The 25,196-nt window shown below is 39.3% G+C and overlaps 1 protein-coding gene across 3 annotated transcripts in view; it reads left to right on the top strand.

Moving 5' to 3' along the window:
• Window positions 1-25,196, top strand: part of Mllt3 (MLLT3, super elongation complex subunit) — a 329,863-nt gene that overhangs the window by 19,334 nt on the left and 285,333 nt on the right. For all 3 annotated transcript variants that reach the window (XM_023715842.1, XM_023715841.1, XM_023715840.1), the window contains exon 3: window positions 805-985. In XM_023715842.1, coding sequence (XP_023571610.1) covers window positions 805-985 — 181 coding nt within the window. The remainder of the gene's footprint in view (window positions 1-804; window positions 986-25,196) is intronic.

The following is a 25,196-nucleotide window of genomic DNA, read 5'->3' as shown; positions in this document are numbered from 1 at the left end:
CGATGGTGCGTTCTCCTCGCGCGTGGGGCCGGCGCGCGCGGGCTGACAGCGGCGGGCTGCACGCAACTTCGCCCGGGCGCCGGCGGGGCGCGAGCCGAACTCTCGCTTCCCCTCTCGGGGGGCGGCGTGGGAGGTACTTCGGGGCCACTTCGGCTCCCGCGGTGCGGGGCGCGGGGCCGCTGACCCCCAGGGGGCGAGGCTCTTCTCGGGGGGCGTGCGCGGCGCTGGAGTCGCGGTGCCTCGCGCGTCTTCCTGCGGCCTGCGCGCGTGCGGCCGCGTCCCGTTTTTGTTGTGCCGAGCCCCGTGGTGAGGCTCCGAGTTTGCGCCCATCGGCAGAGGCTGCTGTAGTTTCCTTTCCGCCTGGCACCGCGCTCGCACGCACGCACGCACCCTCACACGTACACAAAGACTTCCTCGGCGTGTGCTGTCGCAGCGGGACTTTCGGGGCGGCTCGCCGGAGCCCCCGCTCCCTTCACGCCGGGCAGCCGCCCCAGCGTCGCTGCGCGGTTGTCCTCCGATCGGTTAGCGACGCACTTGTGCTCCGGCGCGTCCGGCCGCTTGGGCTCCCCCAGTGACCCTCTGCCGCACGGGGTGACATTCCGTCACAACCCTGGTCGAAGTGGATCGCTGCGGATCCGAGGGGTGGGGTGCGCGGCCGCTCGACTCGCGCGAGCCGTGGATGCCGAGGGCACTGCCGTTTCCTTTTATGTGCGTTCCAAAGAGGAAAAAGATGTCAGGCGCAGCGCTCGGCGCTGGGCGGCCGCCTTCCTGTTGTTCACGGCGCGCTCTCCTCCCTGCCCGCAGTGTGCCGTGCAGGTGAAGCTGGAGCTGGGGCACCGCGCCCAGGTGCGGAAGAAACCCACCGTGGAGGGCTTCACTCACGACTGGATGGTGTTCGTGCGCGGCCCGGAGCACAGTAACATTCAGCACTTCGTGGAGAAGGTCGTCTTCCACTTGCACGAGAGCTTTCCTAGGCCCAAAAGAGGTAGGGTTCCGATACAAAAGGCCCCGTACAAGTGCCTCTGCCGGCGGCGAGAGCGTCGCCCGGCTGGCGGCCCTGCTGGGCCCTGCGCGCTCTGCCCAGCCCTCGCCCGCGTGGCCTGGGAACCGGGTCGCGGCAGCCCTGCGCGCGCCGAGAGAGGACTGTCAGGTGTCGGGGGCTTATTCCTGCCAGGTCAGCCCTCAGGGCCTCTCTGGGGTTAACGGGACTCAGTTATTGGATTTGGAAGTTTGGGAAGTGGAGGGAATAGTTTGTGCTGTCCCGCACCCCGGTACGAATATGCTTGTGTTGGTCGGAGGCAATACGTTGGATGTAATTACTGTTCCGTCTTGAAAAGTTGATTCTTTTTAGGGTCTTTTCTGTCTCCTCTGTGTGTGAAGCACTGCTTGCCAGTTGCCAAAGACTTCCTTTTAACGGGTTAGCCACTATCACACCCCGCTGCAGTCTGGGTTTTATTTAGTTGGAAGGCTTACTTCTCCTGCCTTCCCCCCACCCCCCAGCTTGACTGCTGCTCGGTTTTGAGCATGTCGCCAAAAGCAACGTCGTCGCCATGTAGTGGCTGGGGATGTGGTCCACAGAGAGAGGGTTCTCCAAAGGTTGCCCGCTGAGTTTCAGAGGAACAATGTGTGTTGCCTGTATCTTCTGTCCTTCCCCACCTAGTTCCTACACTTGGATCTAGTTTGCATAATCTTGCTGAGCTTCTGCAGTCAGAAATATTTTCCATAAAGAGTAGGACAGCTTTGGAGAAGAGAAAAGGGATGTCATTTTAAAGGAAATTTAAAGGGATTTTGGTAACTCTTTGTTTCTGTTGCTTTCAGCTTCTGTAAAGCTGCTGTCTGGTTGTTTCAGTTGGATTAGCGGAGGTAACAGTACCAATACAATAAGGTGCTTTGTTTGTGAGCAGGTTTATTTATCTAAGTTGACACAATGGTTAGTAGTTATCTTCCATTTGATCCATAATCTTTATTGGCATCTAGAACTCCTGCAGTTTCTTAGAGTAACATAATAAACCCATTCTGCTTATGTGAAAATTATTGAACAAGCAGCGCTGAATAAAGAAGGGAGGAGGCCGAATCTGTGTTGGTGCTTTTCAGTGCTCATGCAAGAGAAAGTGGGGTTGTATTTTTGTCCCTTTAGTGGTTCTGCTTGTAGCACCTCTTGGTAACTTGAACAGTTGAATTTGATGGGCTTTGTTGGATGGTTAATAAATGCAAACAGCTCCAACTAGAAGGTTAGTATGCCTGCCTGGTTTACAGGAAAAAGCATTTAATATTTAGCATTTTATGTCAAAATATAGATTGGGATATTATAGTTTGTCTTTCCTCCAAGCTGTGAAGGGATGAGCATTGTCAAGTTTCTGTCACTATTGGAGACTGGATATGATGTTTCTTGGAATTTTTTTCCATGTGTCTGTAGAGCTATTGCAGAGGAATTGAAACAAAAGAAAGCGTCTTCTGAGATCTTTGGTATACACTGTTACTGCTGCTTGGCTGCTGTTCACTTCAAGATGAAATACACTTAGCGAAAAGGGTATTTATTATACTAGGAAATTTAACTTGATTGGCTAAAGATGTCGTTTTTACAGTAACTTCGATTAGGCACCATAATAATCAACAAAATTTGCTTTATGAAATTAAAGATGATCAGCTTCTGTATTTTACCAGTGTCTCTCTGCTTTTGCGTGTGTGTGTGTGTGTGTGTGTGTGTGTGTGTGTGTGTTTGGTGAGGTTTCCTTTTACTTCCTGTACTTAATGATTTTCTGTCCAGCCAGAGGGAAAGTAAGGGTGCTGCACGCAGGGCCCAGGCCCAAACCTGGGAGTTGTTGCTGGGTGCGGTGAACGGTTTCATAACAGCATGGTCTTCTCAAACCTTCTTCTTGAGGGCTGCCTGTTTGGTGGTCTCTACAGTTTTCATTCTTAACTGAGGGGTTTTCTATGCGGTTTATAAGCTATTGTTTAAAAGTGTTTATTTTTGGATTTTTATTTGCATGTGTGGTTCCCATGATGTGACAAGTCCTGGGAAAAATGCCAGCTTACATCGCCCAAGAGAGACCTTGTCATACTGTAATTACACATGATTCAGATTGCAAGAGGTTTCTCCGTTCATTGGGAATAGTTGTTAGTGCAGGCAACACCAAACATGCCACTTAAATCCTGGTACTTACTATTTTGCTTATGAAATCTTTCAAAATGATAAATAAATGCAAAATAAGAATGCCAGGCATTTCTAAAGCCACTTGTAGTAGTACCTTTTAATGTGCAGTGTTTTGTGATGTGTATTTATAAGTAATAGGATACAATTTACCCATTTGAAATGAGAGATGCTACAAAAATGAATTTGAGGGAAAATCTGAGTATTTGAAAGACTTGCTCATACTCTAAACTGTAAATGGCTATCAATAGTGATGTGATGAGTTAAATTACTTTCACTATATACAATACCTGGTAAGCACAGATGAACCTTAGAGAATAATAATCAGCTCATACTGACCATGAGCTGATTAGCTGTGAGAATCATGAATCTGGATTTATAAATCTTTGATTAAGATAAATTGATTTTCAGGTTGATTTCCTTTACTTTGCAATAAGACCATGACAACTTGTAGGGGAAAAAATTACAGTATTTCAACTTGTTGCTGAATAGTAATTACATATACCATGTTAGAATTGAGCAGATTGGATTTGAATTAATGAGTGCCACAAAGATGTGTGAGAAGTCTTCAATTTAAAATGACTGGCATAATGTGCTTGCTTCAGCAGCGTGTATATTGAAATTACTGATATAAAGTCCTAGAAAAAGTTTTTGAAGAAGTAGTGAAGCCTTTTATATCCATTAGTCAATACAGAAAAGGAAGGTCAGAGTTTGATAACATTTCTAAGTTACCTACTTTTAAGAAAAGATATCTTATTAACACCAAAGCTTTATACTTATCTGATGAGGCTAAATTGAAGTTACATTCAAAGCACTTCATTTAAAATATTAATGTTTTCATTGTCATTGTGTGTATTTCAATGAACTTTGCAATTACAGCAATCTGTTCCATTGACACTTATGATATAAAATCTGCTTATTATTTACGTAAACTAATTTGGTCACTCGTATGATTTAGTAGCTTTTTATTTGTAGCCTTTAGTCTGAGTGGGCAAATAAAGCATAATAAATCTACACTTAAAACTTTTGCTTTAAATGTTTGAGTCTCACTTTGTCGCAGTTTGATTTGTGTCTTCTGGAATAATTTGGATAACTATCTCGATACCTAAAATTAAAGGGGTTAATATTTCAAGTTTTGTGTGCACCTGGTTTTATCTTGTGAGGCATTTAAAAGGTAAAAGGAAAAAGAGATGGGTGAATGCTATTTGTGTAGGGTGCTGATTGGAGTTAAGATGAGAAGTGAGAACCTTCTTGTCATTTTGAAGCAACACAAAATGCAGTTTCCTAGAGGCACTTACATTAGTGGGGGAAGTCTTCATATGCAACTGATTAGAGTGTAAATTGGGCATGGGCATGTTGGGGGCATTTGGGCAAATCAAATGTTTATACCCTTTACAACAAGTTTACTTCTAGGAATTTTTGGCAGCTATGACTTCACAAACACAAATTTTAACATATTTCTTGAGACTTTTTTGTAATAGCAAAAATTTGTAAGTAAGTCATACAGGAGACCTCAGTTGTGTATAGTTAAATGATCTGTAAAAAGTGGTAAGTCTGTTTGTAGTTGCAGGAGATTATTAAAGAGGTATTAAGTGAAATAAGGTTGTTAAATTCACGTGGCTTCATCCCTTTGTTAGTTTTCATTTTGAGGTGGGGTCTTGCTAAGTTGCCTGGACTGGGCGGAAATTTATCATCTTCTTGCCTTTGTCTCAGAGTGCTGGGATTGCAGGCATCTTCAGCACACCCAGCAATAATTTTATTTTATTTTTCTGCATTTAGGACAGGGTCTTCAGGGTCTTTGATCAGACTCAGTGATTCTCCTGTTTTCAGCCTCCCAAGAGCTAGGATTACAGGCGTGCGCCACCACGCCCAGTCTCATTCGCTCTCTCAGTGTGCCCCACGGGCCTGGCATGGCACACTCCAGGAATCAACCCCCGCCTGTGCACTCTGCCTAAGCAAGCGCTTTAGTCCGCTGAGCTATCAGGCCAGCCTTAAGAATTTTATTTTTGTAGTGTTAGATTTGCAAAATAGGTAATTCCATATATGACAAAGTACTTTCTAAGACTGAAACACAAAAACAGAGAAGTGTAGAATATTACCATTACACAGATGATCAGCACATGTAACTGTGTGTGTGAGTGCTTTTTAGTAGATGCTGTTGCTTACTGGTAAAAAGGAGGTAGGGTCAGGAATTAAATTTGCATCCAAAGGCTGGCTTAAGAGACTCCTTGGGTAGTCTTGGGCAAGTTATTTCTCTGTCTCTTTTCTTCTCAGGTGTGTTATGAGAATAGTGATAGAACTACACCTTTGTAGGTGGCACATAAAATATGAAACGTTTATTTCCAAACTCACTGGATTTATGGCCCCTTTACATACTTACAAATCTAGGACTCCAAAGAACTTTTCTTTTTTTCCTTTTTTAAATGTCTTTAGTACCACTATGAAGACAATAATATGCAATATACTAATTATTGAAACTGTTCTACTAATTGGTTTTGAAACTGTCTCATTGCTATTTGTTTCTCAATAAAATTAATAAAAAATGTATTTAGTACAGCATCTGTAAGGTCTCACTGTACAGATTGGACTTGTAGTGATCGGTCCTGTTTTTCAGCCTCCCATACGCTGGGATTACAAGTGCACATCACCACGCCCAGTCTCATTCCCCCCTCTCAGCGTGCCCTGGGGGCCGGGCTGGCACAGCAGGCCAGGAATTGAACCCTTGGCCCCTGTGTCTGCCTAAGCAGGGGCTTTAATCTGCTGAGCTATCTGGCCAGCCCTCCAAAGAGCTTTTCTGTGTGAATGTTATACCTGTTAACTTTTATTGTGTTAAAAATAAGACAGTTTAGACAGTAATTTGTTTAAAGATAAAAATAACCTATTCCTATTTAAATATCATTTTAATGAAAAATAGTTTTTAGAATAAAAATTCATGTCTTTAATGATGGCTTAATAGATGACAACTGGATCCATGTATGTTTTTGTACTTTGTTGTGTTGTTCTATAGACTCTAGAAAGCTATATAAGTGAGAGAAAGAACGAATAAGGCGTATCTTAGAGTTATCACAGTTTAACTTTGCCAGTCACCTGGGTAGGTTTTGAGGACACTGAAATCTCCAGATTGCACCTGAGAAACAGTGACATACATTGTTAGGCATCTAATCTGACAGAGTTGCACAAAATGCACATGGACACTGATATGTTTAAGCAATTTTATCGTTAATAAACTCTTATTTAACAGAGAAAAGATGGAGCCTTCAATGTATTTGTCTCGTATTCCAGTATAACAAGTATCGAACACTTTTTCAGAAGAAGGATAATGTAGATATTTTATTGGTTATGTTTTGTAATGTCACTGTAATATATAATGTATGGTATTCAGAGATCATTTAGATCCATTTTAGGTGATTTTCTGTAGAACTTCTGTGATATAAGCAGGGAAGAAGAATAAATTAGTTTGATACTTGTGTCTTCATTTCTTTTTTTTTTTTTTTTTCCATTTCTTTTTCTCTTGGTATTTTGACATTTCCTTTCAGTGAGCCCTCTGTGGACCAGTGTCTACCCCACTTTGTTTTTCTGATCTTCTGTTACAAATGGTCCTCATTACTTAATGTAACCTTTACAGTTCTAAGATATAAAACTTTCTCTTTTAAAATCTCATAGTAGTTCAAGTCTTCAAAAGGGTTATCTTGGAAATTGGGAAATTACAGGGTATCATTGTATAATTGTATCCTTTTTGAAGAACTCATACTGACTTTATATGCAAATGCAAATCATGCTTTTTCTAATTTATAGATATATGTGCTTTGTAGAAAATTTAGGGGCTGGGGAGATGGCTCAGTAGAATAAGTGTTTGCCTGGCAAGTGCAAGGGCCTGAGTTCAACCCCTGATTTCACCAAAAAAATAAAATAAAATTCAAACCGTAATAATATAAAAGGATTTATTTTATTATATTTTCATAGATATATGGAGTTAGTATTTTGGTAGGTATCTCTCTGTCCATCTATACACATAAGTACTAATACTTAACAGTAATTCACTCAAGTGTTTTTGGCGCTTCTCCTGTGTGCTGAGCAGCATACTTCCTGGTGCTTGGGATAGAATGCAGATGAATATTTTTACCTTCATGGAATATTATTTTTTGCATTGCTGAATTTCACAGTATTATAGAATATAGATTTGTTGTCCTTCAGTGAATTTTCGTAGTTGAGTCAAAAGGTATACATATTTGAAATTTTTATATGTATTACTTAACTTTCCCCCAAAAGGGGCCGGGGAGATGGCTCAGTAGAATAAGCACTTGGCTGGCGCAAGGGCCTGTGTTCAATCCCAGGTTGTGGGGGCCTGGCCTTAGCTTAGTTCTTTAAGTGGCTGCTTCCACCAAGCTGTCAGCCTCAGGTGGCTCTAGTTCGATCCCCACAACTCTCCAGCCAGCCAAACAAGCCCTGAGGGCATTCGGAGAAAAAAAAAAATCCTTATTCAATCCCAGGTTGTGTCAAAGAAAAAAAAAAGCAACTTTCTCCCAAAATCATAAGCTTTCCTATTTATACTTATGTAGGCCTGTTTCCTCACATGGTGCCCGTACTGAAACTCTTTATAAAAATATCTGATTTAAATTTGCATTTATTTAATCAGTAGTGCTTTGTTTTCTTTTATTTTTTGCAGTACTGGGGATTGAACTTGAGACCTTGCACTTGCCAGTCCGGCGCTTATGCCACTGAGCTATCTCCCCAGCCCTAGTGCTACATGTTTTTATGTATGTGCTTGTTTGCTGTTTGTCTTTTGCAGTGGGCCTATTTGTGTCCTTTTGTAGTTTATGGCTTTTTTTTTATTTCTCAGAAAAACCTCCCAAAACTCAAACCTGTAAGAAAATATAGTCTTATAGCAACAACAACAAAAAAATCCCCATTCACAAGAATAAAAGTGTTTGTTGTATCGTATTTGGTTCTGTATGTGTGCGCGCGTTGTAAGTATGTATAATCGGCGGTTTAACTTGGTCCCGTGGACGTTGGGTAAGCCCTGTGCCACTGAGCTGTACTCTCGCCCCTCTCTGTTGTGATTTCAAAGTATTAAGTATTGCTATTGTAGCTAAAGTTCTTAAATGCTTGCTTTTTTCTGGCATTTTAGCCTTTCATTCTATTTACATCTGTATTTATGTTGCTTACAAGTCATAGTATATTTTGAAATCAACCTGGAGTATTTACCGTGTGAACAAGTTTTTTGATTGACAGTTGATGCACCATAAAATTCACCATGTTAAGGTGTGCAGTTCAGTCGTTTTTAGTATACGGAGATTGTACAACCATTGCTACTGTTAATACAGAACATTTTCATGAATGAAAATGCTTGGGTACGCACTAATTAATATTTTTTAATATTTAAAACAACTGTTTTTGGACCTGTTCATGTCTCATCTGTAAAGTGAACTCATCCTCTTTAATTTCTTCTTCCTAGTATTTCAGAATACATATATAATCTGTACTTCATTTTTTGTTCGCCGGTAAAGAAATATGTAGGTCATTTTCTCTTTAGGTAGTGAGCCTTTTTGTACATGTTTCCTTGTGCAAATGAATAAAAGTTTGGGCATAGGCCTAGAATTTGAGTCATTGGGTTGTAGACATGTGCATTTTCATTTGTACTAGACATTGTCAGATTGTTCTACAAAGTAGCTTTGATAGTTTTTACTGTCAGGAAATAAGTTGCCAACAGTAGTTTTAATATTTCTTATTTTTGATATTTAGTTGAAACGTGCTTTTTTGTTTTGTTTTCTTTGTATTTCTCTGGTGTCTAGTAGAAAGCACTTACATTGTTCACTTAGACTTCTGATAATTAGGTTTTAATATCTTTTTTTTTAACTGATGGAGTGGAGTGGTCATCATTCTTTTTTTTTTTTTTTTTTGTGGCCTGCTCAGCCCACCCTGGGGGTGGGACTGGCGCTGCATGTGGTGAGGTCTCTGTGCTTTGCCTAAGCAGGTACTTTAGAATGCTGAGCTATCTCACCAGCCCCTGTCATTTCTTGTATATATTATATGTTTTTTTTTTCTTTTTTTAATGTATTCGGTTGTTGCAGCAACTCACTACACAGCTCAGACTCCTGGTGATCCTCCTGCTTTCAGCACTGGGATCAGTCATGTGCCGTTATGCCCAGATTCTCTGGCCCGCTCAGCCTGTCCTGGCGGTGGGGCTAGCATAGCATGTGTTGGCAAGGATTGAACCTCAGGCCTTGCACTTGCCTAAGCAGGTGCTTTAGTCCAGTGAGCTATCTTGCTGGCCCCCTTTTTTTTTTCTTTGTTGACAATGCCCCTCCTTTTTTTGGGTTCATTTGCCATGTTAATAATTTTAAAATTTGTTAAGTTGCTATTTTATTTTGTCTTAAAGTTTTGTTTAAATGTGCAGTTGATAGTTTTGGTAATTTGCTTATCCCACAGGGTTTAATTGCAGGAGGCACAGTGAGAGGTGGTTCCCTGGCCTCTAGTGTGCTTGTGTCTTTGCAGTAAGCCTGGAGAGGGTTGAGGTCCATGTTTGTTCTCTTGTTTTACTTTTAATCAAAAGCTTAAAGTTGTGGAATGATTTTGCATGTAGACAGGAGTCACAATTGTGCCTAAACAAAGATAACTAGTAATAAAAGGTAGTCATTGTTTGTTTTTAAAATACAATATTGAGTACTTATTCACTTACACTAGCAGTATTCAACAGAAACTGCTTTTGTAGACATGATCTGTGGTTTCATTAAGTGGAACTAACCATGGTAGCTGCCACTTTAAAGGAAAAAGTTCCATAGCTACTTTCCAGTCAAATTTATATTGTGGATTAATTTAAGATACTCATTTGAGACTAAATCATTAGAGGACATTGTTGCCTAATGGTAGTTGCCTAATGATAGTTGCCCCTGGCTTTTCTGCCTCACCTTGTCCTGTGGAGGGATTTCTATACATGAAAGATACTGAGCCTGGTTTTAAGATGCAGTGAGTATTGCTTAATTCTTTTAATTTAAATCTGGTAAATTTGCAGTGGTCGAGGCCTGATAAAAGCTACTATTACTGAATTATTTAAAAGGTAAGGTTAACATTTGAGTTTGAGTTAGTTGTTATGCATCAGTTAATAATTAACTCTAAGGATAAGGCCACTATATATATATATATATATATATATATATAATTTTTTATTTTTTAAATGAAAGAAAGTATAGCTGGGCCTGGTTGTGCGTGCCTATAATCCCACCACTTGGGAGTCTGAAGCAGGAAGATCACCATAAGTTCCAAGCCAGCCTGGGTTATGTAATTACCCTGTCTCAAAAAAACCAAAAACAGAAAGCTGTATAGCCTACCTTTCCTTCTAATTCTAAGGCTGATTTACTTAAATTAATATTCAGTAATGATTATGAGGATGATTAGTTGAGTTTAAAGTTCTTACTGGTGCTTGAAGATTGATATTCTCAGAGCCAGATACATTCTTTTTCTATTTAAAATACTTAATTTTGTCAAAGCTAGGTTTTTATGTTTCCTTCTGGTAGAATCCATCAGTTACTTTCCATTGTGTTAATACGAGGCCAAATGTTTTGTGCATATATATTGATACAAAAACCAAATATAGGGCCGGCTAGATAGCTCAGCAGACTGAGCGCCTGCTGTGGCAAGTGCAGGCCGGGGCTTCATTCCATCCTGCCCGCCCTGCTCCCTGGGCGCGCTGAGCGGGTGACGGCGTCCGGGGGTGGGGGGCACGTGTGGGGAGGCTGGAAACAGGAGGCTTAGGAGAAGCCTGAGCTGCTTATGAGACCCTGGCAAGTTTGAGACCTGCCTGGGCTACAAAGTGAGCTCAAGGTCATCCTGAGTCACATAGCAAGACCCTGTCTCAAGAAGACCAAACAACCCCCACCCCACCAAATACATATTAACAGTGTCCTAAAATGTTAACAGTAGTGCCCTAGAGAGTAGGGGATTACTTGCCTCTTCAGGTTTCTGGATATAAATTTAGTTTGCGTGATGCTTTTTAACTTTGGCAGGGTTTTGGGAGAAGACTACTGTCTGATTATTTCTGGTCTTAACTCATTGTGATAAACATTTAAACCTTGTGTCATCTATAGCTTTTATCTGAAATGCTTCATTAATATATATTGTGGAATAATGAAAGTTCTTAGTATTGAAACATTTTCTCCTACCAAAATGTTTTCCTTCTTTCATTTCTTTCTCCTATTCCTTTTATTGTAATTAATTATAGTGGCTCAGTGAAAAGTGGAGAGTTAGGACTATTAGGATTTAGTTGCTTTTAATGGGACAGGTTATTTAAATATTGACACAGCTCAAGATTGTCGTATGACTTCCTATGTGCAGAAATACTAACTTGCAGGCAGGAAGCTGCGTGGGGCAGTGGAGCAGCAGGTGTAATCTGTTCGTTGTTTCAGTCCTATACTTTACCTCTTTTGTATTTGTTTCATAGAAGATTGTATTACAGTTCTTGCAGTGTCTTTTATTTAGTACTTCAAGTAGAATTATGGAGTGTATTAACTGAATTGTTTAATTGAAATTGTTTTGTAAGACAAGTATCCTTCCATTCTTTATTTGCCACATGCTGTGTACCTTTTAGGTCAAAGGAAAAAATACCTAGTTACCATTTCAGCTTGAGAAAGGAAGCTGTCAGTGACTTAGCGCCAAGATTTTGCTTTACACAAAGATAAACAGATGCATATATTTTAAATAGAGCAGCAAATAAGCCAGAGTTCTCTAATGCTCTGAAGGTTCCACAGTAGATTGTAGTTAATGCTACTTGACATATTTTCCTAGGAGGATCTTTTTTTGGCCCTATTACTATCATTGACTTTAGTACTTGATTTAGTTCATTTTCTTTATGTCAGAATGGCCAGAATTGTACCTTCTCATACAAATTGTGAGAATCCTGTGACAGATAAAAATGAAAAGGAAAAGATATGGTAGGCTAGGGAGATAGCTCAGTGGCATAAGTGTGTACCTGGAAAGTGCAAGGTCCTGAGTTCCATTTCCAGTATGATTAAAAAAAAGTATGGTAGCAAAATTTTTTTTTGTGGTTCTAGGGATTGAATCCATGACCTCATACACAATAGGCAAGTGCTGTGCTAAATCTCAGGAAACTGTTAATAAAAGTTGTCTTAGAGGTAGGCTATCATGAAGTGTTTTTTTTTTTTTTTTTTTTTTGGTCTTCTTGAGACAGGGTCTTCTCAGGTTGGCCTTCAGCTCACTTTGTAGCCCAGGCTGGTTTGCTCGGAACTCTCAAAGATTCTCCTGCCTCGGCCTCCTCAAGTGCTGGGCTCACTGGTGTGTGCCTCCATGCCCTGCAGGAGGTTTTTTTTTTTTTTTTTTTTTTCTGTATTTAGGACAGGATCTACAGGGTCTCACTACATAGGTCGGACTCATAGTGTGATTCTCCTGTGTTCAGTCTCCCAAGAGCTGGGATTACAGGTGTATACCACCATGCCCAGTCTCAGTCACCATGTCAGCACACCCCAGTGGTGGGCCCAGCACTGCAGACTGGGGATCAGACCCTGCTGCATCAGCCTACACTTTAATCTACTGAGCTATTTGGCCGGCCCTTAGGAGCTTCTTTTTAATTTAATTTAATTTATTTATTTATTTGCGGTAGCAGAGATTGCAGGACTCTATGCTTTCCAGGCAAGTGCTTATTTTACGGAGCTATCTCCTTGGCCCTAGGAGCTTCTTTTTGTTAGTAAAATCTGTTGGATTTTTCAAGGTTTGTTGAAAAACATTATATATGTATGTAGCGAACGTATACATGGACAGACACATTTGTAATAAGGTTGTTCTTCTAAAAGTAGTCTCATATGAAATAGGAATAACACCATCTCGGAATATTTTTGTAGTTTGTAACTTGAAAATTTTTTTTACCTTGTCATTTTGAAGGTTTTTTTTTTGGAGGCCCGAAATGCCTTTAGGGCATTTCTGGTTTGCTGTGACTATCTGGGTTTGAACCACGGAAGCTTGAGCTTGAGGGCTTTGTTTCTGCAGGCAGTTAAACAGCTGAGCTACTGGGCAGGCCCCCAACCTTGTCATTCTGAATCTTTTTCTTCAATATTGCTGTGAACAAATGCACAAATGTTTCATAATTTGATTGTAAGCCAGAAAGAGAAACATGTAGATCATATTCTTAACTTTCTTAACAGTTCATATTTTGCTGTGTTTTTAAAAGTAATGAGATTAACCTGATTGCTAAGTACATGTAATTCATATAAGATACTCTATGATAGAAATACAGAAGTTTTTATTTCAGTAAGGTATAGTCCTTCCTTGGCATTCCACAGGTGATTAATGTGAGGACCCTTCTGATAACAGAATATACAGGTACTCAAGTATTTTACATAAACTGGCATAGAATTTGCCTACAATCTGCATATCTTCCTATATACTTAGGTACATCTGTACACATGCATTGTAAATAGTTGTTTATACATATTGTTTAGGCAATAATAGGAAGAAAAAAGTATACATTTTAACTATTATTTTTCCTGCTTGAATATTTTTCATTCCTTGTTTGAATCTGCAGATGTGAAACCTATAGATATCAAGGGCTCATGATTTTGGAGAATATAGGAATTTAAAAGTTTGGGACATTTTTTTCCTGTGGTATTTTGAGCAGTTTACTTTTGTTGATGAACTTAATTTATCTTGATATGTCGTACTAGAAGTTTTTCCAGAGCCTGCAGATGACTTTTTTTTTGGTGTAACCGGTGATTGAACTCAGGCCCTTGCACTTGCCAGGCCAGCACTTACTCTACTGAGCCATCTCCCTGGCCCCTCGCATATGACTTTGTAAAAAAACTAACCACAATTAAAGGACTTTCATCATGTTGTGTAGATATATAGTAATGACATTAGGAATAAGTACGATTCACAATGTGAAATTAAAAAACCCGTTACCAAAAGCAAGCACTGGGGGCCTGCCCTTTAGCTCAGTTCTTTAAGTGGCTGCTTCAACAAAGCTGTCAGGCTCAGGTTGCTGTGGTTCGATCCCCACAACTCAAGCCAGCCAGTCATGCCTTGAAGGCATTTGGAGCAAAAACAAAACAAAACAAAACAAAACAAAAACACACAAAAGCAAGCACTAAAATAAGGCAGAAATAATGCGCTTGGGGTAGGGAAAAGATACAGTCTTGAATGAAGAATTAAGACACAACTACTGAGCAACTTTAGTACTAAGATGGTTTTAGTGAGAGTTCACATATGTTATGAAAGTAACAAGTTTTTAAAAATGAAAAAATGTTTCATGTTTTATGTAAGTGTAAGCAGACTGACATGAATACTTCTTAAATACAGCTAGTGTAACTAGTTGTTGTCCTCAGAGTTCTCTGCAGTCTGAATCTATGATTTGATGATCTGTGTGCAGTCATCTTTGCCTTGTTATCATGAGGAAAGCCTCATGCACTGTCCACTAGTGCATAGCAAAGCTGTATGTTAAGGTAAGTGTGTGTCTTCTTTAGTAATAGGTGCTTTTACAAAATTCGTAAGTTGTAGTTGGATTACCTCTACCTTAGAGTGTTTGTAACATACAAAAATTGGGGCAGTGATCTGGGTGATTCTATATTAGCTAATAGAATAAAGTTACCCTTTCTAGTTCTGTTGCTAGCGTTTTGAATAACTTTCCGTTGACTTAAGCCTGCTGATAAATTCTATTTAGCTATTTTTATTCCATTTGAGAGAATTGTAGGGGGCCGGGGAGATGGCTCAGTAGAGTAAGCGCTTCCCTGGCAAGTGCAAAGGCCTGAGTTCAATCCCTGGTTCTGCCAAAAAAGAAAAAAAAAAAGAAAAGAAAGAAAGGAAAACACATGCACATCCTCCCCACAAAAAAAAAAAACAAAAAAACAAAACAAAACAAAACACCTAACTATGTGAGAGAATTGCAAGTGGGATTCATAATGGCCTGGATTTCTTTCTTCAGGTTTAAGGTATGTATGAGAAAAACGAAATTATTTGCCCTGGTCCTGTGGCTATGGCTTGAAATAATTGCTTGGTGTTTTTAGTATTAATTTATACTGATTTGTGAACTGGAAATATAGAAAATAAAATAATTATTTTAAAACAAAGTACTTGCTGTAGAAGTTGTTCTAACTGGATGCCCAAGGCGCCGCATTGGGGACAGCAATCCCTGCTGAGGAGTGAGCGGTATGCAGGTCTGGTTGGGTAGTGCGGCTTGTCAGCTGGCTACAGTGTACTGAGTAAATGTACTTGTTCAGTTTTGTTACAGGACAGATGAAGCTATGATAGTCCAAGGCTGTGTGCAAATAGCCTTTACGTGGAGCATATGGAGTGGGAGCATATTCTGTAATGAAGGGGACTGAAGGACAAGGTGTTCTGTGCTTGTGGGCTTGTAAGGACCTCAGAGTTTTCTTTATGTTATTGTAGAAAGACATTATTTTTGCTTTCGTGTCCCTAAAACTAAAGGGCAAATGATCCAAAAGAATAATCTTGAAATTCAATAGCAAGAAAACTACTTGACATTGTGGGCTGGAGGCCAGCAAATGTGGGGCTTTCATTGAATGCGTGGGAAATAGGGCAGACCTGGAATTTAAAGAGACAGGGTGCAGTACCCTAGAAAAGAAAAGCCCTCCATATGATTTGCTTGCTTTGAGAAAAAAAAAAGACTTTATGTTTTCTCTAAAGGATCTTTATTGGATCAACTGTTTAAGGCATTGAAAGACATAGAGTGAATTTTTCTTAACTACACCTCCGACACTTCCTAGCTATCTTCTCTTGTGTGAAATTGGTGCTGAGTAAGATTGTTTACAACAGAAAAGCAGCTTTTCAAATAAAAGTTCTTTGTAGCATGTTTAGTGGAGTGTAATGTAATTCTCTCTGAAATTGAGCACATATTACTTTGTTTATATAGTTATTTAAAAAGTGAAATAAGATGAGGAGGGGTATTATAGGAATCTCTGCTTTAGAAAATTTTTTTTTTCTGTTAGTTTTCCTCCCCCATCCACTCATGAATCCCTCTTCTCCCTCCCAACTCCCACAATCCTTCAATAGTATAGTATTTAAAAGACTTGAATAACCAGTCCTATGTATCAGCTTCTTGCTTGAGGCAATAATGTTGTACTGTTTTCAGTGGGTGGTCCTGACTCTCCATGGGAGATTTTACAGGCAATGGGCTCCAAAATCCTCTAAGTGCATTATAAAGAGCATAACCAGTTAAATTCTGAAGTCATAGAAAATAGGCAGAGATAGTTCTACATTTTTGACTTCTCATCATTACTAGCAAACCAGTTTATTTAATTTTGATAGAAATATTTGTGGTTTAAGAAAAGCACATTTACCTAGGATTTTTGGGATTTACTTTTTTAAAACAAGTAAATCATTCATAAATATGTCACATTCAGGAATATCCATTGTGTAAGTAAGTTAATTCATAGTTGTTAAATAATGTTTACTGCTTTAGGAAATCAACACATGGTCATTTTCAAGTGTTAAATACTCAAAACCACATTTCTCCTATTGAAATGGTACAAAATGATGGCATTTACTTACACTGAAGAGTGTTTATGGTCAGCATTTATTGTACATGGCAATGTAAATATATATTGGCCTGAAATTTAACTAAAATTGCTGTGTCGCAGAGTTTTGCAGAAGTAATCGCAAGTGTAACTATAAATTGAATATTAAGATGGGTATGTAGGAAACAAGTTGTTCTGTAGACAAACCCACTTGAATGAAAGGGTAAGCTTACGGGTACACCGTGGATACCAAAATGGCAAGTGTTGCAGTCATTCCTGTTCCCACACAGTTGAAATTATTTTGGAACTTCTTTCTAGTATAGTTATTAACCATGGTGATAACTTTATTGAACCTTTGACCTGATTACTCTCCCTTAGATATTTCAAGACCTTGATTTATGAAAAATACTGGATTTCTACTTAAAAATGAATATCAGTAGTTCAGATTAGAGGTCTCAAATACCTGTTTTCTATAGGCTAAGTGGAAAAGAGTTTATTAGGCATTGATATATCAGATGTGTCCTGATAACTCGCTAATGGTATGTACACAGCGAGGCAGCTCTGCTTAAAACAGTGTAAGTAGTTTTAGGTGGAAAACTGTAATCTTTGAGGAACTGAGTTTGTTTCTTTTAGAAGAGTCAGCACACAGTGTTGTAAATCATATGTAAAATGGCATGAATTTTGGGAGTTTTCTTCAGTGATAGAATCAAAGATCTGGCTCAGCAGTTTACTGCAATGACCAAGTGTCTGTCTTTTCTATTTCTTGATAGCTACAAACATTTCCAGTAGTTTTCATAAGAAGGTTTAAAGAAGTGACAGCCATCTGAAGTTTATGTCACCCAGCCAGTATTTACAAGTTATGGTTGTCTACACACAAAAAGGCACAGTTCTTATGGCTGTACCTATGAGTAAATTAAAGGATGGTAAAAATCAGCTTGTCAAGTAAACTAAATGATTGAAGAGTAATTTTGTTTTCATTATTCACTTCCTTGGCTGAAAGTGAAATAGGAACTGGAGCTCAGTGCTGGTGTGGGTCCCTCCCTTGAGCTTTGCTGTGGTCCTTAGGGCAGGGTTGCACAGCTGCTGTGCCTGGTGCCCGTGGCCTCACGGAAGAAATTGCGTAGCTGTTTCCAGACACTGTCCTTTCTGTGTTGCATTTCTACTTGGCTGGGTATTTTATTTGTATTTTTATTTTTTTTGCAGAACCGGGGATTGAACTCAGGCCCTTGTGCTTGCCAGGCAAGCACTTATTCTACTGAGCCATCTCCTTGGCTCCTTTGCTGTGTATTTTAGATATGAATGTTATACTTGCTGTATTGATATCAATCTCTGTGGTCATGATCTGAACTTTTGGTTTACTGGCATGTAGTGTATAGCAGAAAACGATTTTCACTTAGTCTTTATTATCTGTTTATATTTAGACAGATTTAAAAGTTCAATTTAGACTTTGCTTTCTGTATCTGACTTGTAGGGTATTGTCAAAGTTGAGTTTGACTTACTTGATAATTGTGTATTTAAGAATCTTTGAAGAAGAGCTTAAAATTCAGAGGAAGAGGAAGCTCTAAATTAAACTTATTGTGAGTTAAGTGTAGAATTATGTCAGAGCTGTGTACTCCTGAAGTACATGTCACAATGTTAGAAATACCAACAAATCTAGACAATGTTGACTTCTTTTCTATACCGTGTTTGCATTATTGCTACAGGCTTAAAGGGCAGGGAAATAATTTATTGTTAAGGTTGAGGGCAGGATTTTGAAACCTACTGCTATGGATTAAATCAGTGTGTGTGTGCCCTGAGGCTTTGGCCATTCTATCTGAATTCATAGCCTGAAATTTTGGATTCGTTTTCTGTTTGAAAATAATACTTCTTAAAAATTTTAAGACTGCCTTTGCCTACTCTCGCATGAAATCTATTGAGGCAGATTGCCAGGGTTAAGATTTTCATACAGCCAAGACTAAGAGACGTTTTAGTATTTTAAAGAGAAAGTTCACAGCCATTTTACATAAAATTTTACTGGGCTTTTCATTAATCTAAAATAACTGGTCTATAAGTACTTTATCAGTGAAAACTGCTCAGCATGTAAAAGGAGGAGTGGAGGAACACAAAGGCTTCCTGCAAATTGAGGGCACAATGGACACTAACGGGCTTTGCAGCCATCTCCAGCTGTGAGATTATTATAGTTTTTGCAACCCTTTTCTCTCAAAACTAAATCAAGAACGGTAGAATCCTGATAAAAAGAAGTGTAGAAAAGCCTAACTAATCCTTAGATGAGTTACTTCAAACGTGCCAAAATAGAATAAAATCAGTTAATAGCACAGATTAAAGGTTACTTTTAATGCATTTTTTATCATTCACGTGAGAATTTTGTTGTATGTTAATGCATTTGGCCTTGGTTACAAAACTCTAAAGGAAAAATATAATTAAATTTGAGAGATTATACAACCACACTGTTAGGAGAAAATTTAGTACTGTACCAACTTTGGGTGCCAGCTTTGAACGGAGAGATGAGAGCTGTGTGCTGGAGACCAGTGCTGTGAACAGGTGGCCGTGATTTTGGCTGGGAAGTTTGTGGGTAATGATGAGAAGGCTCGTTTGTGTAATTCTAAGAGTTGACTGTTACAGGTGTTTTTTTTTTTTAACAACTATATATCTGTGGATATGTATGTATGAGTGCTTCCTTGCATCCAGGATCCTAGAAGAATGCTAAGGTCAGGTCTGGAGTAGTAGTGTTTTAAAAGGCTTGGTTCTTGTGAGCAGTGGGAAAAGAGAAAGAAACTGGAGATTATGGGTAATCGTTACTTTTTATTCTTATGTCTAAAAAGACCTTTCATACACAAAAGAAGTCTATGAAATGTACTTTTAATTTGCAATCACATGTTCGCCAGCTACTTAATTTGTGAAATCCTAACATATTATGATAGAGCTGCTGAAAAATTGGTTTGGCATGATGCCCTTGGTTGGAAGAATTTTTTTAAAGTGACTTTTTTTTCATTGGTGCAGAAATACAGATACAGGGTGTGTGTGTGTGTGTGTGTGTGTGTGTGTGTGTATTAGTGTATCAGCCTTAATAAAATTTTATATGAGAAAGTGGAAAGGAGGAAATTTTACACCCATGTGAAATTTGCCAGTGCTGCTCCATGATGCCAAATTGTTTCTCTAACTGGACTTTACATTTATTTCCTTAGAATTAATGAATTGCTTTGCTGGGGCTTCCTGGGAAATAGCCTGTCACAGAGTGCAGGCATGTACTACATATGTTAGGTATTTGTGTGTACATCATTCCACATTTTTCAGATACAGTGTTGTGATTTTTATGTGAGAATAAAGTCTTACTGTAGTAAAAAGACGTAATTGCTCATGCACATTTTTTTGGTTGATATTCTGACCCAGTTTAACTTACTTAAAGCTTCTGACTTGATTGAATTTTGCTACCTTATGTAAATACTATGCTGTGTAGCCGTTCATATGCTCACGAAGCTGGACTTGCCTTGCATTCCATTAAATTACCCTGGGATTTTTTTTTTGCAAATCAGAAAATTTCTCTGAAAGTGATTATTTTGGGAAGCTTGAAACTGGGCAGAGTAGCCATACAGTGTCAGGGGAAGATGTAGTGGATCCTCACTGCTAAAAAGCAGTTTAGGGATTTGGACGTCTTTAATTCTCTTTAGGAGAAACCACCCAGTGCTGGAGAATTGTTTCACTTCTGTAGCTAGGTCTTTGTATTTATAGGAGTAGGAACATTTTATCTTCTCCGTTTCTTTTGAGGTTGTTTTTCAGCAGTGCCCCAAGAAAAGTCCTGGAAACTAGCTTTGAAGCCCTGTGGACAAGCTGGAAATCAAAGAGCCAGAGGAATTTGGCAGTAATTGTTTTATGGCTGGCCAGAAATCAGACCTATTTGTATAGGTAGCACACAAAATAGCAGTGATTTGACAATTTGGTGCTATTTATACCTGCCATAAAAAGAGAAAAGAAAAAGTTAAAGGGGTATTTTGGAAACAGGAACTAAGCTGTAAATGCAAATTGCTTCACCCTTTTCTCAAAGGAACAAAAAAGGAAAAGTCGTTTAGGAAGTTTTTATTGAAGCTACATTATTGGAGGATCTGTCTACTTTTAGGACATTTAATATTGTACTCATATTGAAACTGAACATTTCCTGTGTATTTTGTTGGTTTTTTCTTTTCTTACTAAAACTAAAATTATTTTAGCAAAGTAAAAGACTCTGGGTAGTGAGGGACAGTGAGAATGCAAGGGTTCCAGTTGTGTTGGTAGACACTGTTTTGTTATTTAGGGTGGAAGAAGAACAGACTGTTGGCTGGAGCTAACTTTTTCTTTCTCAGTAAAAGTTATACTTTGAGTAAGCAATCGTGGGTTGTTTCTGTGGTGCTGGTGGGGGGTTTGCCAGGTAAATTTTCACGTCCCATGGGAAGTGTGCCAAAAGCGCTTTCATGACTGTTCTTCGTCTGTCGGCTGGAGAAGTCTTTCTGAGCTCACAATGTCTGAATTATTTGCTCCTGCCCTCTGGGTGGGCAGCATATCACTGTCTGTATGGCAGTGTGTAGCCAGGAGTAAAATTTGACTATTTCCAGAATGTCATTTAGAACTTCTGAGAGTGTCAAATGCTCTGTTGTTTTGTGTTGAAACCCCAGCCTCTACCAAAGTCTTAATCTGAGTACAGTTGTGCAGAGAAAAAGTGAACATGATTGTGAAACTATACTTTTTTCTTTCTTATTTTAAAAAGAAACTCAATTAAAGACAATAATGTGCAATATAACAACCATTGTTGAATACCCTAAAAAGGAAAGAAACCTAGAAATGCTTAGCCCCCCCAGTCTTACTGTATTTTATTTATTTATTTATTTATTTATTTATTTATGGTGGAACCAGGGATTGAACTCAGTGCCTTGCACTTTTATTCTACTGAGCTAATTAAAATCTTTTTTTACATTGGAGGCATTTTATTCCTGTTGAATTCGGACTGATTTTGTGTTCTTTTCCCATTGGTTTCTGATCTCGTAATAAGTAGAGTAAGTCTTTGTCGAGTATGTCTTCATTTCTGGGGTATACGCTGTACTTTTGACTGAAGAAATTCTTTCTTGGAGGGTAGGAGAATAGCAGTAGCAACTGGTGAGGATAATACAAGCTTTGGATCAGGAAGGCTTCCTTTTTCCAGTGAAGAGTGTAAGCTTCAGTTGCCAGTGCTTGACAGGTCAGAAGCTTCAGAATAAAGATTGAAAATATGACTCCCCTGAAAGTGTATGATTAGTTGGACTTAAGATCAGCAAGGTCCATTGTAAAGTCGTCGTTAAGAGATGACATGTGACCTGCTGTGACTCCTCAGGTTCAACACTTGGGTTGAGCACAGGTTATTAACTGTGTTTTGGGTTAAAAACATACACCAGGCTAGTGACAGGTTTTACTTCTAAAGTATTGATCATTTATTCAGCCAACATCAAGCACCATCTAGGTTGGAAATAACAGCAAGAGCAGAAATTGCTCTTGTCTCCTAGAAGTGTTTCGTTTAGCATCATGTATGTTAAATCATAATTCAACCAAGTAGTTGCTTTTATGAACTTATAAAAAAGCTGTGGAAAGGGCTGGCCAAATACTCGGGATTAAAGAGCCGGCAAGCAGGCACAGGGTCCAGGGGTTTGATCCCCAGGCTGGCTGTGCTGGCCCCACCCCCGGGCGTGCTGAGACAGCGATTGAGACTGGGTGTAGTGGTGTGCTCCTGTAATCTCAGCTCTTGGGAGGCAGTAAACCAGTGAATGACTGAGTCTGATCTAGAAGTAAGACCCTGAACACCCTGTAGACCCTTCCCTAAAACACACACACACACACACACACACACACACACACACACACAGGCACGCACACACACAAAGAAAAGCTGTGGTAAGAAATTGGATCTGCCCAGGTATCAGAATTTAAAAGAAGTATTTTAAACAATTACAAATAAAGCATTTGATAAAGGCAAAATTAATGTGGTTTACAAAGTATAGATACTCACTTGGGTGTGGTGAGCACCTATAATCCCAGCAGTGGAAGGCTGAAGCAGGAGGTTCCTCGCCAGTTGAAGGCCAGTCTGGGCTACATAGTGAGTTCAAGGCCAGCCTGAACTACATAGCCTGACCTTGTCTCAAATTCCAGCCAACCAACCAACCAACCAACCAACCAACCAGCCAACCAACCAACCAGCCAACCAACCAACCAACCAACCAACCAACCAACCAACCAACCAAAAATAGAATGTGGAAACTGTCATGTTTCTCTCCATCACCCAGTGTGAATCACCACGTAGTCAAAATGAAACTCCCAACTTAAAAGATACCTGGAATGAGTTCATGTTTTGTAGAACTGAAGAATGAATTTTAGAAACAACAAAGGTTAAGAGCATAATATATTTATTGGGATAAGGAAAGCTGTTTGAGAGAGGGACAGAGGGGGACCCGAGTAGATTGCCTCAGAGTATGGTTTGGAACAAAGCAATTATTTTGGTAAGTAAGTTGGAAACTTAAGTTGTACTTGTTCAGATAGGTTAACTTTCTTACCAGGTTGGCTGGCTGAATATTGAGTATGTACCTCTATTTGGTCCCATTTTCATGGCTCAACAATTTACAGTTCTAGAGATGTACTATTAGGTAGTTAAGACTTAGGTGGATTTGGTTTACTGATAGTGATCTCTGGAAATGAAAAAACTTTATTGTGTGTGGTTTCCTATATATTGTGTTGCTTTCCTATAGATGAGGGTACTATCAGAGCAGTGCTTCAGTAAAGACTGGTTGTTGGGGCCGGGGAAATGGCTCCATAGAATGAGCGCTTTCCTGGTAAGCGCAAGGGCCTGAGTTCAACCCCCAGTTCTGCCAAAGGAAAAAACAAAAAACTAGTTATTTTTGTTTTAATAAGGGCTGTTTGTTACCTTTTGAGTCAAGTAGAGGGGTAAAAGTAAAACCAAAACCATTTTTTAAGAATTTCAGGATTAGATGATTTTAGGATGGGATGAAAGTGCCTCATGGTACCCACTTGCCTTATCTGTGAGACTTACACATCTGTTCTGCAACATGGCCTCTCCATGTAAACTCAGAGATGTGCATGATGGGTGGAAGGAGAAAATAAATTTCAGGACAATTTAGGAGTTATAATTAAGGTAAAAAGAGAACTTTTTGAAAGTGTGAAGAGGCAAATTGAGATTTAAGATGAGCACGATTATGTTTCCATTTCTTTAGCAGGTGTTTGAACCTTACTCTTTTCATACTTTGTATCAGTTTTGGTTTATATAGCATTTGACTTTGTTTTGCCTTTTCAGAGACTGAGGACATGACGCAGTTCTTTAGCTCCAGCTGTTACGAACCCAAAATAGGTCTGGGCTAAGACTGGACTTTGTGGCACAAATGATGGTTTGTAGGTTGTGGTTGTTACTCTGCCAACAAATAACTGTAGTTTAAAAATTATTTGGAAGCAAAGCAAATCTGGCTGTGACAAAAGAGGACCTGGCTGATTTTTTTTAAAACGTTGCTTTAGTGTGCTGAGTAGTTCCTTATGGATTGCTAAGATTAAAGAATTGTTTGGAATGAAACTGTTTTAGTTAAAATATTAGATACCAATATAGAATGGGAGAGTTGATGACTAAAATACTGCAGGAACCTTACCTGTTACAATCCCTCTTTCCCTTGGTTCCCATTTTTCTTTTTTTTCCCCCAAGCCCCCAAAATTGAAAAACATGAAATAGGCTTCAGAGAAAGGAAAATAAAAACTGGTAATTATGAGACACTTAATGTCCCACCACAATGGCTAGAAAGTACAGTAGCATCACTTGATACCTATGTTCAGAAAATGTGTGGAGGAGTCTAATAGTACATGAAATGAGGGGGACAGAGCCTCATTTGCTGGTCTCAAAAGTAGGTGAATTTCGGAGGGTCTTAAAGAATACATGAAAATGAATATATGAAGACAGTTTTATTATTATTAATGTATTACTACAGGGTCCGTAGGGTCTCACTGTGTAGATCAGACTCAGTGATCCTTCTGTTTACAGCCTCGCAAGCATTGGGATTACAGGCATGCGCCACCATACCCAGCCCAGACAATTTTATTATAAAGGAAAACATTATGTTAACTGGAAATATATCACTTGATGGACAAAGATTTATTTTGTTCTAAGGTTGTTAGCTCCTTACAGATTGCATTTCTTTTTTTCCTATCAGGACTCAAACTCAGGACCTTGCACTTGCCAGGCAGGCGCTTATGCAGCTGAGCTGTCTCCCGGGCCCCAGATACCAAGTATTAATAGAGACAGGGAGAGATCAGAAACCTTACACATGGCTGGTGTATGTATCCAACGAGTGGAAAAAAACATAGTTCCTTAAGTTGTTAAATGTAAAGTTACTATACTGACCAGCAGTTCTTCTCCTTGGTGTCTACCTAAGAGGAATGAAAACAGATCCATCTACACAAAACCTTATACATGAACATCGTCTGTAACAGCCAAAAGGTAAAAAATACTACAAATGTTCCTCAACTGAAGGATAAGAAAATGTGGTTTATTTGCACAGCACAACTTGGTCATGAAAAAG

The sequence above is a fragment of the Octodon degus genome, unplaced genomic scaffold (genome assembly GCF_000260255.1).
Source record: "Octodon degus isolate 3935 unplaced genomic scaffold, OctDeg1.0 scaffold00044, whole genome shotgun sequence".
In the NCBI taxonomy this organism is placed as follows: domain Eukaryota; kingdom Metazoa; phylum Chordata; class Mammalia; order Rodentia; family Octodontidae; genus Octodon; species Octodon degus.
The sequence above is the reverse complement of the archived record's forward strand: the minus strand, read 5'-3'. Positions and strand labels throughout refer to the sequence as shown.